At 35.6% G+C, this 19,167-nt stretch overlaps 1 protein-coding gene across 1 annotated transcript in view; it reads left to right on the forward strand.

The window, feature by feature from the left end:
- Positions 1-1,606: 1,606 nt before the first annotated feature.
- LOC123668731 (neprilysin-2) overlaps positions 1,607-19,167 on the forward strand; it is a 41,293-nt gene continuing 23,732 nt past the window's right edge. The window contains exon 1 of the mRNA XM_045602427.1: positions 1,607-1,660. Coding sequence (XP_045458383.1) covers positions 1,644-1,660 — 17 coding nt within the window. The 5' untranslated portion in view covers positions 1,607-1,643. The remainder of the gene's footprint in view (positions 1,661-19,167) is intronic.

Below are 19,167 nucleotides of genomic sequence, written 5' to 3' on the forward strand. Positions count from 1 at the left end.
TTAATACTTACTCGATGACTACGCATAAGAATCGTACCGTATGTACGTGCAGTATTCCTTACAAACAAAAAAAATTGGAGTGTCTGTTTGTAATATTAAAATAACCGCTTAAAAATAATATTTTTTATAATCATTGTCTGTCTGTCTGTCTGTCTGTTTTTTCCGACTAATCTCTGAAACGGCTGGAACGATTTTGACGGGACTTTCACTGGCAGTTAGCTGATATAATAAGGATTAACTTAGGCTACCTACTTTTATTTTAATTTTTATTATTACTGCGAACTGAACAATAATTATTTTGTTAAATTCCATGCGGATGAAGTCGCGGGCACAGCTAGTAAATACATAAAAATGTGCAGAACACGACTTAGAATTCAAACTATTTACATTTACACATGGATTTTATTCATATCCGTCGATTCGTAGACTGAAAACGTCGGGTGATTGACAGAATACTTCAGGTACTAAACAAAATAAATAAAAGTTATGGTAGATACTATCTGTGCTTTTAATTGTAGATGACTTATAAAAAAAAAAATACAATAATTTGTTCTTCGTGGTTCCCATTTTATTTGAATGATATATTTATTTTATTTTCTTAAAAAAAACGGCTTCTTATATTATGAATTTGTGTTATTAAGCTGGCGTCCTTCCGATAAGGGCGATATAAAAATATCATTGTCGAAATTATACGTAAAAAAAAAAACAATAGTAAGTACAGTTAAACAGGTCTAAGGGCTCTCTCATAAGTTTTTACAAATCTCATTCATTTTTGTGCTATGACCTAACCATCTTACAGAAAGGTAATTTACTAACCGACTTCCAAAAAAAAAGGAGGTTCTCAATTCGATTGTTTTTTATTTACGCTTCCTCAGAACTTTTGACTGCGTATCGATCGATATAATCGAAAGCTGATACTTGTCATGTGGTTTCAATTGAAGATCGAGAGCTGGTGAATACTTTTTGAGTAATCTTTGATAACGCATATTTACCTATCTATTATTTCGCTAAATACTTTGTATTATTTGTCGACAAGTTATAATTATTCGGTCAAGTAATTGAAATCGGTTTTTTAACCGACAACCAAAAAAGGAGGAAGTTCTCGATTCGATTGTATCCCATTTAAATGTAATTGAGATCTAACAAGCACTTTTTGAGTTCTATCTTATAATGCGTATTTACTTGACTATTTTTACGTCGACCTACGTTGTATTATATCGCATAACTTTTCACAGGGTTTAACGATTTTGATGATTATCGCAATCGAGCAAAAACGAACAAAAATAGTGTTAGTATTTGTTATTTTAGCGGCCGCAGAAATTCATCATCACATATAACTCATAAGATACAGTCAGGTGGCAGACGAACAGACGGACAGCGGAGTCTTAGTAATAGGGTCCCGTTTTACCCTTTGGGTATGGAACCTTAAAAAAAACAATGTAATTGAGAAACTCCTCCTTTTTTTGTAGTCGGTTAAATATAAACAAATATTTTGTGCCCGAACTTATAATTAAATGTTAAAAATCAATCTTGCAATAGTTTTTTACAAACTATTTTTCTGTATTATTTTTAATCATGTTTTATAATGCAAATCTGTTATTTTTTTCAGCGGGGACGCAGAATACATCACTACAAATTACAACATGCGTAACAACGTCAAGTAAGTTTCTAATTGTTTGTACATTAATTAAGCCCCAAATTGCTTTTGAGGCTGAGGTAGCGTGCTACGTAATTAATATATTAATTTTAAATTTGATTGTTACATTGTGTTTTATCATTTATATGAATTATGTTATACTACGTATGTACGAGTATGTACGTGCTTTTATAATATTTTCCGTTTGACTTATCTTTGTACGTTTGACTGTGTTCGCTTAAATACCTTTGTTCGTGAAAAGAATGTTAGTTAGCTTACTTATAAATGATAAGGAATAGTTTTGAACGATTTTTCTTTAACTACCAGTTTGATTTTGCTAATATAAATTAATTATTATTAAATAGCGAAGGTTTTTGATAAAAAAATAATAACAAGCATTTTTACATACATATTTCAATATGTTTTTAGTTCACTATTGTCATCATATGATATTAACTTAGGACAGACAAAAAATATATAAGGCTTCGTCCATTAATCACGTAAGGCTTGAAGGACTAGGGTCGGAAAAACGTCACGAAAAATCACAAGGAAGGAGGGGGGCTACATTGGGATATCACGTGTATTTATTTTTTGTTAAACGCGCAATTTCTAAACCAATAAAACAACTAACAACCTTAATGACTATCTAGAAATTTGTATCATAATGTTTTCAAAATTTAATCAGATTATACTTATATTTAACTACAATATTCATAGAATTACAATTTACTTAACAGAAATCAACACACATGATCTTGGTATGGGAAGAGGGGGGAATTAAAACCTCACCAAATATTACCAAGAGGGGTAAGGGGTCCAATAAGTTGTTAAAAAAACCTCACCTGATTAATGGACGACCCCTAAGTAGCTAAGCACATTCTAAATTACAAGTAAATGGTACTAAGGATTATAAGTTCCATAGTTTTTACATTGTCGAACCGTAAACCGTAAATAATTTTCCAACAGAGCTCCGTGCGCAAAGCCCTCTTTTCGTTGAACGTCAATAAGTCGAGTGGGCCTGATGGCATCCCTCCGTTAGTGCTACGAACTTGTGCTCCTGAGTTGGCACCCGTCCTTACGCGTCTTTTCCGGCACTCTTATTCGTTAATCCCACGCTCGTGGAAGATGGCTTTGGTGCACCCGATCCCTAAGAAAGGGGACCGCTCAGATCCGTCCAATTATAGACCAATTGCTATAACTTCCTTGTTCTCAAAGATTATGGAATCCATAATCAACTGCCAGCTCGCCGGAGCTGGCAGTTGTGTACTGGCAGTATTTGGAGGAGCACCAGCTGATTAGCGATTGCCAATATGGCTTTCAATGGAGTCGCTCGGCTGGTGATCTTCTAATATTCTTAGCTCAGCGATGGGCGGAGGCAGTTGAGAGCAAGGGAGAAGCGCTGGCGGTTAGTTTGGACATAGCGAAAGCCTTTTATCGGGTGTGGCATAGGGCACTTCTAACAAAGCTACCATCCTATGGGCTTCCCGAGAAATTATGTAAATGGTTCGCCAGTTTTTTGGCAGACAGGAACATCAAGGTCGTTGACGATGCATGCTCGGACCTCAAGTCTGTCAATGCTGGCGTTCCCCAAGGTTGTGTACTATCATCTACCTTGTTCCTTCTGCATATCAATGACCTGTTACAAACTAGTGGCATTCATTGTTATGCGGACGACAGCACCGGAGACGCCTTATACACAGGCCGTCCTAATATTTCTCGAGAACAAGTCGATGAGTATCGCAACAAACTTGTGTCTGAAATCGAGTCGCTTTTAGCCAAAGTCTCGCAACGGGGACGACATAATCTAGTCCAATTTAACCCTAATAAGAGACAAGTTTGCGCGTTTACCGCAAAAAAATCACCCTTCGTCGTTCCTCTCAAATTTGAAGGCACTCCCCTAATAGCCTCGGCCAGTATTGGGATACTTGGCGTCGACATATCGAGCAATGTGCAATTTAGTGGTCATCTGGAAGGAAAGGCTAAACTAGCTTCGAAGAAACTTGGTGTGCTCAGTAGGGCGAAGCAGTATTTCATGCCTTGCCACCGTCTACAATTATATGAGGCACAGATCTGGCCCCACATGGAATACTGCTCTCACCTATGGGCTGGGGCGCCCCAGTACCAGCTCCTTCCATTTGACCGTTTTCAACACCGGCGAGCGGCTCGAATCGTTGGCGACAAGAGTCTCTCCGATCGGCTCGATTCTTTGGCACTGCGTAGAAATGTCGGGTCACTCTGCATCTTCTACCGTATTTACCATGGGGAGTGTTCTGAGAAATTGTTCGGTATGGTTGTACCCACGGTATTTCCGAACCAATACGACCTAGGGACCTTCAAAAGAAGAGCATATTCCTTTTTGAAAGGCCGGCAACGCGCCTGCTCATCCTTTGATGTAGCGGGTGTCTGTGGATGTTGGTTTTCACTTACCATCAGGTGAGCCAATTGCCCCCTCTTCTATAAAAAAAAATAATAATTAAAAAAAACCTTGAAATATTTACAGAATAATCATTAAGATATACGCAAGAAAACGCAACGTTAGATTACGCAAAGAAAAATATTGTATGTCACTGTTTTTGCAAAACCAAAAGAATTTTAACATTACTTCTTCATTCATCACACACGTTCTTTATTCATTCGTTCTTATTTTTAATTAATTTTAAGTAGGAACAACAAAGGTTATTTTTTTTAATTCGTAACAATTATTTAAATTGGCACACAAGCTAGATTGAAATATTTAAAATATTTTCTTCCAACTCACAACATCACCAATAAGCTGAGTTCAACGACAACATAACCTGTATGGTTGTAACAGATGTTAGGTACCGGTTTTCTAGCTTAGCAGACGTTATGGTAGAACTGTGAGAAATCATTTTATTTTGTTTTCCTTAAAAACTGTAAGCAACTTACCTCCCTAAGCGTTTTTAAAACATATAATTTATTAGTCATATTTTTCTCCTTTAAAAATAAAAATCACTACATAGTATAAAACAAAGTCGCATCCTTCTGTCTGTCTGTCCCTGTGTATGCTTAGATCATTAAAATTACACTACGGATTTTGATGCGGTTTTTTAGATAGAGTGATTCAAGAGGAAGGTTTATATCTAAAATACATTCATAATATTGTAGAGAAATAATGATAATTTTAGAGGTTTCTAACGTATATTTTGCTGTAGATAGTATTTAGTTTAAGTATTTCACCCGTGCTAAGCCCTGGCGGGTCGCTAGTATACAATAAAATAGTAAAAAAATATATCCAAACAATCAATGGACAACAATTACAATTTCATACAGTCGTAGGAAGTAACTACTTATAGAATTTTCCAATTTCAATCCTATTTAAATATCATTTTGGAAACAGTAGACAAAGGTATCTTGTTTAAGGTACATTTTGTTTTATAAAAACAAATTGTCCAAGTTCGAAGCGGAGTTATCTGGCACGTATTGGAGCCACGACCCGCAGCCAATCTTTATTAACTCAATAAGTATCTTCTAAAGTAATATAATTTGCATTTAGATCACTTGCAAACCGTAAACATTGCCTTCTAATTTTTTTTTCGTCTTTGACGAAAGGAGTTTTGTTAAATCTATATTTACTCAAACATATTTCAAAGAAGGTTGTATAAATTGGAAATATCATATTGGAAACATCATTGTATATGTAATTATGAAATTTGATTGATATATTCTTTTTAAATAATTTGTGATCCCGTGGGAATGTTAGGATATAAGTAGTAAGTAGCAAATGTGTTCTCTGGATCTTCAACTAAGTATGTCCCCATTTCAGCCTATTGCAGTCCACTGCTGGAGGATAAGATATAACAGACTTATAAATAATTTAAATTCTACTTTATTTTAAGCCAATGTAATAGAAGCAAAGTAAAAATGTTAACATTATTGTCCATAAAATCCTTTGTTATACTAATTGTATGTTGTACTTGCTGTATTTGATTAAAATATTTGTATGGTGAGTGGACTAACCGCGGTGTCATCACGGCCTTGGCGGACTTAATAAAATACTCGTTTAAAGAAAACCTAAACAATGAATTTCAAAACGTCTCAAAATTTGTTTATTGTTTTTGCATCGATAAAAATACTCTTTAAATATATCTCATTAAAATCTATTATAAGAATTTTTGCCTAACTTCTACTTAAACTAATTCGAATGGGATTAAAATTACGAGAAGCTATGGATGTGTTTACAGAATATTATTCAGCCATTTTTCTACCTTTACTTATTACCTATTAAAACCTTATTGATATAGAATAAATAAGATGTTTACCTCACGCCATAGGTATTTCTATTTATTAAATTTAATTGATAGGAAATAAACTAACATAATTTTAATTTGATGTGTGTTTGTCTTAAAAGCTACGTTGTTAACAATATATCATATACGAATCAGTAATTTTTTAAAACCTAAATTCTATAAAAATATATTCGAGTCAGGACAGTCAGTTCATTGGACGTCTATAGAGAGAAAGAAAAATTTTTTTTAGCCATTTGTCAACTATGTTCGTAAAAAATTATATTGAAAGTAACCAAAAAAAAAAAAATAATACATACAAAAAATACAACAAAAACAAAAGACACAACCAGAATAAAATACACAAGGATTAAAAATGAAAAGGCTAATTAAAAAGAAGAATCGCTGTTTTTCTGGCAGAGCCTGCAAAGGTGACGAAAGACGTCAAAATAATAATAACTAAGTAGTGGTCGCGAAGTGGACGAAATTCGACCATAATTAATTTAAATTATAAGTTTGACCATTATTGAGGTTCTGTTGTCAAAGACTATTATACTTCTATAATAATAAACAAAATAGTTAATGTGTGTGTAATGTGTTTTTTAAACACCGTAAAAAAATATTAGCATTCTGCATTTTTTTTTCTATACAAACTATAAGTTTGTGAAATTTCATACTCCTCAGTCGATGCAATTTTCGTAAAAAGGGGCACAATGTTGCTGCTCAACTTATTAATATATAGAAGAAGATATAAGTGGGTATACAGATAAAAATATTAAAACTGATAAACAACATGATTCAAAAAATTTGCATATTTTATAGTTTTATTTTTTATTTGTGATAGTTTAATAATTTAAAAATAAATACAAACCTTATGACGTGGAATCAATAAGACGTTTACTCCGCGTCATATCTATTTATCAAATTTAATTGATTTTATTGACTAAAATAGTATTAAACACATCGTTTCATATCAGTTAGATTGTTATATTTTGTATTAGCTACGTTGTTTATAAAATTCGTAGACAGGAATTATATTATTCACGAACTAGTTTTAATGGGATTTCATATTTGTTTTTCACATTCACATGAGTTTTCAACACGAGTCTCGAGTGTGATTCTGTCTCTATTTTCATATCCAGTTTATTTTACTCGCATGACGTTAGATGTCCCGTGCGGTTTCAAACGCGTAGAATTTTGGGACTTTGGTTGATATATTGACATTTTTGTATATATATATATATATATATATATATATATATATATATATATATACATATATATATAATAAAATCGTCCCGTTTATACAAATCATACGAAATGATTATAGTTAGCGATATATTAAAATAGTTCGATACATCATTAAGTTCGAGTATATCGGGTTTTAGTTATATAGAGATAAATAAAATACACATAAGTTTAGTTTTACTTACCATCAGAGCGTCCACTTTATGAAAATCAATACATAGGTACGTATATTTCTCCTGCTTTATGAAATAACTTCGGCTTCGTGAGATGTTAACAAACTATATATGAAAATCAAACAATATATTCGTCATGCATTACGGAATAACATTATTAAGTACACCAGCAGCTACTCGCGGTTTTTTTCGAGCCGAAATGGATAATATACAAATACAAAGGTTGACCCGACTTTTTCTACTTAGTTGTAGTATATTTTTTTTTTTAGTTGTAGTATAACATTATATTACAACAATTTGAGACCGCTTTGCACTACATTAATTGTTTACCTTTTGTACGCTATAACTACCAGACTGCTCGCAGAGCTCACTCTCGACCACGCTTCATGGAACCACCGTGTGAAAAACAAATCTTTTGTTTTGCGTGGTGCGAATCCTCGTGGACACTCCTCGTGGATTCAGATTCCTACTGAATAAAAACCGCCACGTGTGTTCCGGTGATGCGCCTATTTGGTGGGGTCGCGGGGAGACTGTAGCATGCAACTCACCCATCCCGTCCTCCGCGTGGGGGAAGGAAAAACCGACCCCCACGTCTCCACGCCGTCTCAGCGCCACATCCACCACCGCACTTCCGTGCCAACACACCTGCGCTCACAGGTCCACTCTGATAACCAGAGCAGTACCCGGAGCGCACCGTCTGGTTTTGGTCCGCGAGGGTCCGACGACCCCTACCACCCGCGGCGCTTAAACCGCGAGCGGCCTCCCCTATCTGCCGAGGATGCGCCCAATAGAAGCCCAGCAACTCCTCCTCTTGGGGCCTAGGCCCCTTGGGTCTGGGGTGCGTCAAAACAGTCCTTCCTTAGGTCTTCTCAAGCCATTTTTCGGAAATTTCAGAAACACGAAATGAAATTACCGCAAACGCTGGGATACCTAGTTATGTTTTATTTATAATCGACAGCATAAAAATAAAATTTAATATAAAAATATAAAAAAACATTGTCTGACTAGTGTGGTGTCGTGTGCCGTGTCGGTAGCGCCTAAAACACCGACGGTCGCGGGCTCGATTCCCGCTCGGAATGGATATTTGTGATTATACAAAAATTTATTTCCCGTCTAGTTGTTAGTCCAGCAGCGTGGTGGATTAAGCTCTCATCTTTCTTCTACATGGGGAAAGTGGCATATGCCCAGTAGCATCAGTGGGATACTACAAGCTGAAGCGATAAAATTTATATTTCCAATATGACAGTAAGTACCTAAGATATATCGAACCACATTTAGGGTGGATTAATCATTTAATTATATATTTTTAATCAATACCTAAACGGGTCTAAGAATAAAGGTTAAAATAATTTTATAACTTCAAATTCAGTATTGCATCTTTCAATGCAGAAAAATAAAGGTTTATGCAAAAATAAGACGCACTATCATAGAACATGTGAATCTTTTTGATTTGATTATCTTTAATTAGTAGTCCAAAATATTTGTATTATGGTTCAAGCTTTAAAAATTACGAACTCGCCATTTAATATTTTTTTTTATTAAATAGTCCAAAAATTAAGTTTCATGCGACAGGGCCGCATTAAAGAAGTAGACGTAGACCTCTTTAGTGCGGCCGTGCAAAATCCGTTCTTAGTAGACGTCTACTAACAATTAACTACCTCTCAGTCAAATTATAAGTACACAGCACAAAAAAATTAAGGACATCCATTCTTAGTCGACGTCTACTTACTACTATAAACTCTTTCATCCACTATTTCATCTTTATAGGTCGAGCGCTTTTTGGGATTTCTTGATGAGGTGGCGATTTTATATATCTACATATTTAGATAAAACGTACCTTTTACAAAATAATACGAACATATCACATAATAGGCTTCATTTAATAATTTATACGACGCCGCGTTGGTGCAACGGGTACAGCCATGGATTGTACCTGTTAGATTTCGATCAACCATGCATAAGTACCATGCGGACGGAACCCTAAAAATTATACTATTAAGAACTTTTCAATCACCTGGTATATGTGGTTTTAGTGTTGCGTTTGCGGTACTAGTGGGTTTTTCCATCACGCATTTACTACGTTAGTCTGGTGATTATTATTATTATTTTTTTTTTATTTAAAAATTTACATCCACGGGCTCAAAATGGCCATGCCTTTTTTTATCATGCATTCATTATTACAATACCAAAGGCGATTTTTCATTATAACTACAAATTGACAGTCTTGTGATTGCCTAGTAAAACTAGGACGTGGTCCGACGCTGACGTTTCTTTTTTTATGTACACTTATGTTCTATCACTACATAGTATAAAACAAAGTTGCTTTCTCTGTTCCTATGTCCCTATGTATGCTTAAGTCTTTAAAACTACGCAACGCATTTTGATGCGGTTTTTTTAATAGATAGAGTGATTGAAGAGGAAGGTTTATATGTATAATAACATCTATTAAATAGCGGAAAAATACTGTTATTTTTGAGGTTTCTAATGTGATGTCGTAAATAATTACATTTTTTCCGCTTATATTGCAAACGCTGGCTGAACTCTACGAGATTTATCAAAATAATGTACTAAGTACTGTACACATTGAAAAGGTCTACAGAAAACTCCGCTATGGTATATGTATATCTCTTATGGATATAACACATTAACATTTTTTTTCATTTACTTTTTACGACAAATAATGGCTAATTTTCAAAGCGATTTTAAACAATACAGCATTAATCCTTATCTAATTAAATACCTTAAATACATTGTTGATTCAATATAGATTTATACGGCCCTTTACAGCATAGGATTTAAATGAATATTTTCGAAGATATTACAGATTTAAAAATTGCGGTACGTAGCGTTTGCGGCGGTTCCGGTCGGCTCTTACTCTAAAGTTAACGCGTGCGGGCCACGGGCAGTAATGAATAAATCAAAACTACTGGATCGATTTTAATAATTTTTTCAGTGAATGACATAGGCTATAATTATATTTTATACCCGTGCGAAGCCGAACCGGGTCGCTAGTTTACAATATACACTTAACCTATGTAAGGGATTTTTTTCTAATATATTTATTTAGTTATTATTTATATTTATCTACTTATAATTTATTTATTTCTGTTAGTCTGGTGATTATTAAAACCAACACCTGATAAAAATCATTTAACTTTGATTTAAACTATTTACTAGTTTTCGTAGAGAAACACAGGAGAACACGCTGTGTACATTGTTAACTTACACAGATAGACTTTAACAGAAATACAAAATAATAAATAACTATTTTCAGTCACAGTTTTACCCGGATTTTAACAAAAACAACGAATCCTTTCAAAGTCAGACATTGTTAAATCAATACCAATAAATAAAATTGGAGGGTCTGTTTGTAATATTAAAATAACCGCTTTTTACTAAATGCATATTGATGTATACACGATACATATACCAAAATAACATTTTTTATACATTTTGTCTGTCTATCTGTCTGTCTGTCTGCCTGTTTGTTCCGGGTAATCTCTGAAACGGCTGGGCCCATTTTCACGGAGATTTCACTGACAAATAGCCGATGTAATAAGGAGTAACTTAGGTTTCTTTTATTTTAGAAATTTATTTTATAACTCTGCATATTTAACAATACGTTTTTTGTTAGATTCGACGCGACAAAGTCGCGGACACAGCTAGTAGACAGTAAAAAACTAATCATTCTTTCAATATCTAGTCTTAAACAACAGAGAAGTAATATTTGATTATTTTTTTCATTCGATGGGTCGATTAAATTAGGCACAGCAACTAATAATATAATGTTAGTCTAAATAAATACAATTATAATCTGTTTTTGTTAGTCCCTATTAAATTGTGTCCATTTATTATTTTTCAAACTAAAGTTTTAAGCATTACGTTTTACCGTCTAGTACTCATTAATACATACGAATATAGTAAAATATTTTAAGTTTAAAGGTTTTACATTTTTACTTGTTTTTGTCTACACAGAAGGACACAATCCTACAACAATTCTATATTATTAAGGTACAAAGGGTAAGGTAAGTTATTGTAATAAAATATGTTTAGTTTCTTTGTTTTATGACGATCTTTGAAAAGAATGTAGGCCATACATAGTAGATAAATCAGGATTAATTTAAATAGGAACAACAATAATTAAACAATTTATAATATTATTATTTTCAAACTAAACTATTGTTTGAAACACATTGTATTCATAATGAAACACACATTTCTTATTCCATAGTAAATAATGTGATGATTTATATAATATCCATGCACGTGCCCAACTTTATGAAAAATAATCAAGTATATTATTCCATCTAAAGTTAACCTTCCTTTGAATTTATTTGAAACCTTATCGACACAAGGTCCCAGTCGCTTTTGTTTATATTTTACTATATTCTTTCTTTGAGTTTACAAATAAATTTAAAAATAAGAAACATTTTCCCTTCGAGTTATGTAAAAAATAAACACAAAGATATTACAGGATATTATAAATTAAAAAAAAATATATTAATTTTTTCCTTTGTACAAGACTGCGACGTATCCGTAAATATGTACAGGTTATACAATTAATACTTATTTTAATAATATAAGTTTGAGCATTTTTAAAGTTCTGTTGTCAAAGACTATACTTCTATAATATAATAATAAAAAACAAAAGAGTATCAAATACATGGTATTATATATATTTATTTATTTATAATGTGTATTAATGCATATTTTTAAAAAATATTAGCATTTTGCACTAATCTATATAAACTACAAGTGTGCGATAATTCATACTACTCCATTCGCGCAATAATACGTTAAAAATGGTACAACGTCTTTGCTTCGTGTATTAATATATAGATAGATATAACTTTGTGTAGTGATAGACCGGTATTGTTTACTATAGGGTCAATCAACTCTTATATACATAACTACGTTAGGCTGCGTTTGGTAACGGTATTACCGGATAATACTTGCGAATCTTGTGCCTCAGTCGTTTTTTGTTCTTATACTGTAAGTCCCTTAGGATCGAAATTGTGTTGCCTGGTTTTGATATTATTATTATATCTAATATTCAATTATTTTAAAGTTTACGGAGATTGTTAGTACAGGTTGGTTAACTTTAAATGGATTTAAGGATGATTAAACAAAATTGTGGTCTTCATACTATCCTATAATATTTGGAAATAAGACACTAGTCACTAGCCCAATAAGATTTTGTAACGTAATAAGGCTTTCTGTCGATCTGTATCTACCCATATAAATAGAATAATCTACATCTACAATCATAAATATGAACTTAAAATTAAATATAAGCGATTACGTGATACACAAATTAATAACAGTTGTCAAGCGAAAAAAAAATAGACAATAACAAAAAGCAACTGAATAACCCTTATACTTCGGTAAGTGAAATAAAAAAAAAATATTTTGTGCCAGAAGATTTACTATTTTAAAAGTGATAATAAACTGCTGTGATTGATTATCACGTGATTATGAAACATAATAAGTTTTTACATGAAAATGAAAAGATTTCGATATTTATTGTATGTTATGTTGTAATGTATCGTTTAATTCGGTTTTTTCAAAAACCTTTACCTGAAAATAATGGACTCATCAATAATAGTTAAAATCCAATTTGATGCAGCCATTCGGACTTCGAACGCTTTACGCGTACATACAATTTGGCGATTATATCTATAGAAGATATATTAATATATACAAGATAGATAGATTAAATATACGCGTAGGTAAAGTTCATAGTACCTAAACTTGTTTGCAATATGTCGTGTTAAATGTGCATTTTTATTAAATGCGATGTGTGGCATTATGTATATAATTGAAAAACTACCACAACTTCTACTGACGTTCTGAAATGTAAGTAAACTGTAAATGTAGTACAAAAACAATTAAGTTTACCAATTCTTTACAATTATCCGTTTGCAACCAAACTCATAGTAACAGACGAAGTCATAAATGTTTGACGAACGTGATGTTTTTAATAAGTGCGTAACATAATAAGTGTACCTTCGTATTATATGTTTACTCAAATATTAACGATGAATTTACTTGGAAAATTATATTAATATACATATATGCCTAAATATAAATTATTTACTTATGGCTTAAAGGGATTGCTAGTCAAGAAATTAATTGACGTTTATACATAGTGTTCAAACTATTTGAAAAGTGTCTAATATGGTCGAACAGAAGGGTAATAGTTATTGAACAAATTAAACTGACAGGGCTTCATGAATAATGTATTTCACTTATTTACGCAGGATATTATCCTGTTAAATTTTATATGTAGAGTAATTTATGGTAATTTATTATTTTACATAATTATGTACAACGAGATTGAAATTGTGAATATTGGCTGTAACAATATTGTACTTATATAATAAATGCTCTGAAACGACTTGACAGGTTTCACAATTAGTAAAATTCGTGATGATTTATCGTAAGAGAAAGATCTTTGTAAGATTTTTTAATTACAATTTGTCGTCTCGAATACACTTTTGGAGAATATACTCTAGTATTATCCTTATTGTTTTACTTGCGATATATATTTTTAAAATAATCCACAAGATTGTTCCTCCAAATTGGATACAAACTGTATTGTTTCTAAAAAATGTTTTTTTTTTCAGTGTCAATCAATACTATTTCAAATCTACAGAACATTTACAGAACAACCAAAATCGTATAACTCACGCATACGAAGCCTCGTTTTAAAGCTAAATTTTAATAATAACAGTACGTATTTAACATTAAAGTGTTAAGTTTCAAGTATGATATATGTTACACATGTAAGATGATATCATTGAATACTCGTACCGTTGTCTGGTGCTTCGTTTTAGGATTTCACATCTGTTTTCTAAGACTCACTGAGATTTTGGTAATTGTTCAAATTGTTGATAAATTTTTGAAGTTTTTACGATTACTATCAATACTTATATGTATATGAGGCTTACAACGATTTTCATTTTAAAACTCGGTTAGCGACGAAATATCGGGAGTTTCATAAAGACATTTATTGATTTCAGTGAACCATCGGGAGACCATGAGATATCTTACGGTATAATAACATGGATATTATATCCATCAAATGGCATCAACGGCATCAATGGCCATCAAATGGCAAATTAATGTATCTCCACAGAGTGTATATTTAACTCTTACAGCGGCTTTGAAATTATTTGTGTTACGCGAAAGTAGAAAATCACATTTATCAATAAATTTTTATTCTATCAAGCACCCAAAAACCTCGAAAATAGCTATATTAAAATTTGTAGTCACTTACTATTAATGTTATGTCAGTTTGGTCGAATATAAATGCCCTAAAGTTTCCGAAATTGGGAATTCTTAAAATGCACTGCTTCTCTCCTAATATTCTTCATGCTTTCTTTGAAATGTAATATCTTGAATTACACATTATTTATAAAATTACAGAGCCTCAATGCCTACCTTGGTTTCATTATTATTACTTCGCTCTCATGAGTAGTAGAGCTATACAGAAGGTCTCTACATGATTTTGTTGAAGTAAGCAAATGATGATCTTTTCTCTTCTTTAATAATTTAGAATTTTTGTAAGAAAATGATGAAACTTGTTTTATCAGAATAGAAAAATATATCCAAAGCTTACAGAAAAATACATAAGAAAAAAAATATAGTTATCGCCTTAATAAATACAGTTTGAAACGATGATCGTATAATTGTCTACAATAATCTTAATGATAATAAACGGTTTTTTTTTTTTTTTTTTTTTTAATCCTACGCCTCCGATTTTTATCTTTCGGAGTCCTTTTTTACAAATTTACTATATTACTTAAGCTAGTCCTCTTTGTCATACTTCTCGCTTTTATTCCACAGACATTCTGCATACCAATTTCTTCTTTCATCCGTCCACATTCATTCATTATGGGGTATTTCCCCTCAATACAATAAGGCAAATCTAAATCTAAACTATTCGCACTGTGTGCAACACACCAGGGGGGAGTGACATAGGGAGGGAGCATATATATATTTATTTATGTATTCTTTTTTTTTTTTTTTTTTTTTTTTTTTTCTTTTTTTTTTCCCTTATTGCTACAATATTATATTTTTTACAATTAAACTTATACATACATGCTTAACACAATGGAGACCGTTTATGTCTATTTACAAATTATCAATTAGGCATCGATTTTTACAAATCAATTTTTTAATAATTACAAACTTATAACTATTCCTTATATTACTTATACTAACTATACTATATGTTTATGTAAATATATGTACAATATTTAAAAAACATAATTTTTTAAGTCCTATTTCTATTATTTACAAGTACAGCAATTTCTTTGCAAAACTGCAGGAACAGTTTTCTGCTAGTTTCTTCTTCTAATAGTTTTGGTAATATATTTTTGCTCAGTTTTATTCCCAATTGACACTCGACACGCAGTCTCTTGTAAGCCAGGGCTGGGCAGTCCAGGAGGACGTGAAGGACAGATTCCGAACACTCAGGGTCGCAGACGCACGATGGACTCTCCTTGCACTTGAAGCGGTACAAGTACTCGGAGAATCCGCCGTGCCCCGTCAACACCTGAGTGACAAACCTGTCCACCTTTATTTTACCTATGATCCTGTGTGCGGCCGTCGCGTCAGGGAAGAAGACCCTGGTGACGCCAGCCGTTTCGCCGGCCCGATACCGCTGGTTCCATTCATCAAGCGACTGCATGCGAATGCTCCGCTTGATGAACGAAACCGGGCAGCTGTCGTAATCAAACGCGCGTTTGGACTTCAGCGCAGCCTCCTTGGCCAGATGGTCGGCACGCTCGTTCTCCTCTAGCCCTGCGTGGGCTTTGATCCAGAACAATTCTATATGTTTGTTCTGGAGCAGAGCCCTTCGCAGGTGTTCCCTCGCCTCTACGGCCAGGGGATGGAGGGCTTTTGGATTTTTGAGTGTGAGCAGTGCCGACAGGGAGTCAGAGTATATCCCGACTGATCCGGCCAAGTTGTCTGCGGCCATCCGCGCCGCCCGGCATATCGCCAAGAGTTCCGCCTGGTACACCGTGCAATAGGACGGCAAAGCAAGCTTGAGGGTTCTAGCTTCGGCGGCGCCAGTCCATACGGACAGGGCCGCCCCCACCTTGCCCTCAATCTTGCTGCCGTCCGTAAAGATGTTAACTTCGTGTTCGCTATTTGCAATGAACTGTTCTCGGTCGACCAGGCACTTGAACTCGAGGTCGACATGACAGGCGGGATGCGGAGACCGCAGAGCCGAGGACATCCGCTCCACCTCCCGATCCCCTATCACCCGCTGGGGCACCCCCCTCCGCGCCTCGTATAAAGTCGCCGCTTCGCGAACGCGGAGGTCGAGGGGGAGTATTCCAGCGAGCAACAGTGCGGAGTTCAGGGAGGTGGCTCGGTATGCCCTGCAAAGCTTCTGTGCGAAGCCCCGTTGGACCACGTTCAGCTGTTTGCGTATACCGAGCTTAGACACGGCCGGCGACCAGACGGCGGCCGCATACAAGATCACAGGTTCGACCACCGCTCTGTAAATAGTGCGGATCACTTCAGGATGGAGACCCCAGCTGGCCCTAGCCGCTCGGGCCAGCTGGTGGTAGAAGGCGACCGCGCGTTTGCAGACGTTCGCGACGTGGGCGTTGAAGGTTAGTTTATGGTCTATGACGACCCCCAGCAGCTTGATTTCGCTCGACAAGACAACGTCGACCCCGCCCATGCGAAGACGTGGGGTGTCATACTTCAGTTTGCGCGTCACAAGCATAGCATTGGTCTTGTGAGGCGCAAACCGAAGTTTATTTGACTGGCCCCACGCCCTCACGCGTTCGAGGGCGGCATTGGCTCGCCGTTCGATCTCGAGGGCCGTCTCACCCTCAAACAGCAACACCACATCGTCGGCGAAGGCCTGCGCGTAGTCGCCTTTGGCCTCCATCTCCTGAAGCAGTGGATCCAGGAGCAGGTTCCACAATATCGGCCCACCGATAGACCCCTGCACGCAGCCCTTCCCAGTATCTCTCATGTGCTCCTCCCCCAAGTACCTCACTCTAGCACGCCTGTCGCTCAGGTAGCTGCCCAGGAGCCACCGGATATTATCGGGGCATCTTTCCTCAGCCAGTCTTTCTTTAATTTTTGGCCACCAGGCGCTATCGAAGGCGCCCTCTATATCCAGTGAAACCAGTACCGCGATCTTCTTCCTATTTAAACTACATCTGATGTGTTCCACTAAGGTATAGAGAGCGTCCTCGGTGCTCCGCTGAGGCATGAAGCCAAATTGGCGCGTACTTAGCCTGGGCACAAGGTGGTATTTCAACCTGGCGACGAGCATCTTCTCCAGGATTTTCCCAAGCATTGGAAGGAGCCCAATTGGGCGATACGATTTTGGTGTTGTGTACGTATCCTTCCCCGGCTTGCGGAGGAAGATCACCGTGGCCTCCTTCCAGGGCCTAGGATAACAGTGGAGCTCGAGGCACTTGTTGAAGATGCACAAAAAGAGGTCCGGGTCCAGTTCAATAGCGTGCAGACATATATCCGCGGTAAAACCGTCCGCACCTGGGGCCTTCTTCGGGTCAAAGGACCGACTGGCCAACTTCAACTCAAGATGAGTGAAGGGAGGGTCTCTTTGGCCCGAAGAAGTTTCGATGTCGGCCCGCCCGGCCAAGGCCCTCACCCGGCGGTGCTCCTCGGAGTCATCCTCTTCAGAGTCCTCCGGGTAGAAGGTCTCAGCCAAGAGTCGGGCCGAACCCCTGGCATCTAACCCCATACCGTTCACCACCAGCGGTGGATCCTCGTCTCTCCTGGTGGTCCTACCAAGTACCCTGTAAATACCCCCCCAGACACTCTCCCCATCCTGTCTCTCGCAGAAGGAGACCCAGCTGCGCGTCTGCGCATTTTTAATCTCGGTCCGATATCTCTCCTTAGCTTCCAGGTACTCCCCGATGACCTTGTCCCGCCTAATTGGTGCGGCACACCTGATCCTCCTTCTCCTGGTGACCACCTCGCGCTTTAGTGCTGCCAACAATATATAATAAACGGATAATAAACGGTTGTTATTTATTAAGTTTTATACTATAACTAGCTGACCCCGCAAACGTTGTTTTGCCATATATGTTATTAACCCCCTTAATCCCCCGTTATAACTTACGGTATGAAAAATAGATGTTAGCTGATTCTCAGAGCTACCCGATACGTACACAATATTTCATAAAAATCGGTCCAGCCGTTTCGGAGGAGTATGTTAACTAACACAACACGAGAATTTTATATATAGTATATGTCTTAAACATATATGTTTTGCTGATTATAGGTCAAGCGAAGTTCGGTTGTCCGCATTTTTATGTTAATTGGACATTGACCGTCAAGAGAAATAAAAATATATACACGAAAGGTCACAGTTTCTCATAATTATATTGTGTAAGTAAAGCGTGAGTAATTCGAACAAAACTAACATTCAATAAAACTGTATGTTAATGTTTATAAACGCATGACGGATCTTAAATCGCAACAAGATTTATTTAAATCCTATATTAACTCGTTGAACTCGTCCGTAATAAAACGGTAAACGATTGTTTTCTTAAAAAGTGAATTGGTGAAATTAAAATTCGTATTCATTCATATCTTTATTTGTAAAAGTCAATAGCTGTTAAATTTTTTTTGTTATGGTACTTTTGCTAAAATCTCACTGTTACAAACACCTACAGTTCTGTCTCAGCGAGCAGCAATATGGATTAATCAAGTTTCGGTCAACGAGTACTAACTAACTTAGTTACCTTTTACATGTTTGTTCATTCATGTTTGTTCATTCTGGTTTGGAGTTGGTTCAGCAAAGATTTTGATCAAGTTTCTCACAAATTCCTGTCTGTAAATTTCGCTGTTATAGAATTTCTGG

Source organism: Melitaea cinxia, chromosome Z (genome assembly GCF_905220565.1).
Source record: "Melitaea cinxia chromosome Z, ilMelCinx1.1, whole genome shotgun sequence".
NCBI lineage: Eukaryota > Metazoa > Arthropoda > Insecta > Lepidoptera > Nymphalidae > Melitaea > Melitaea cinxia.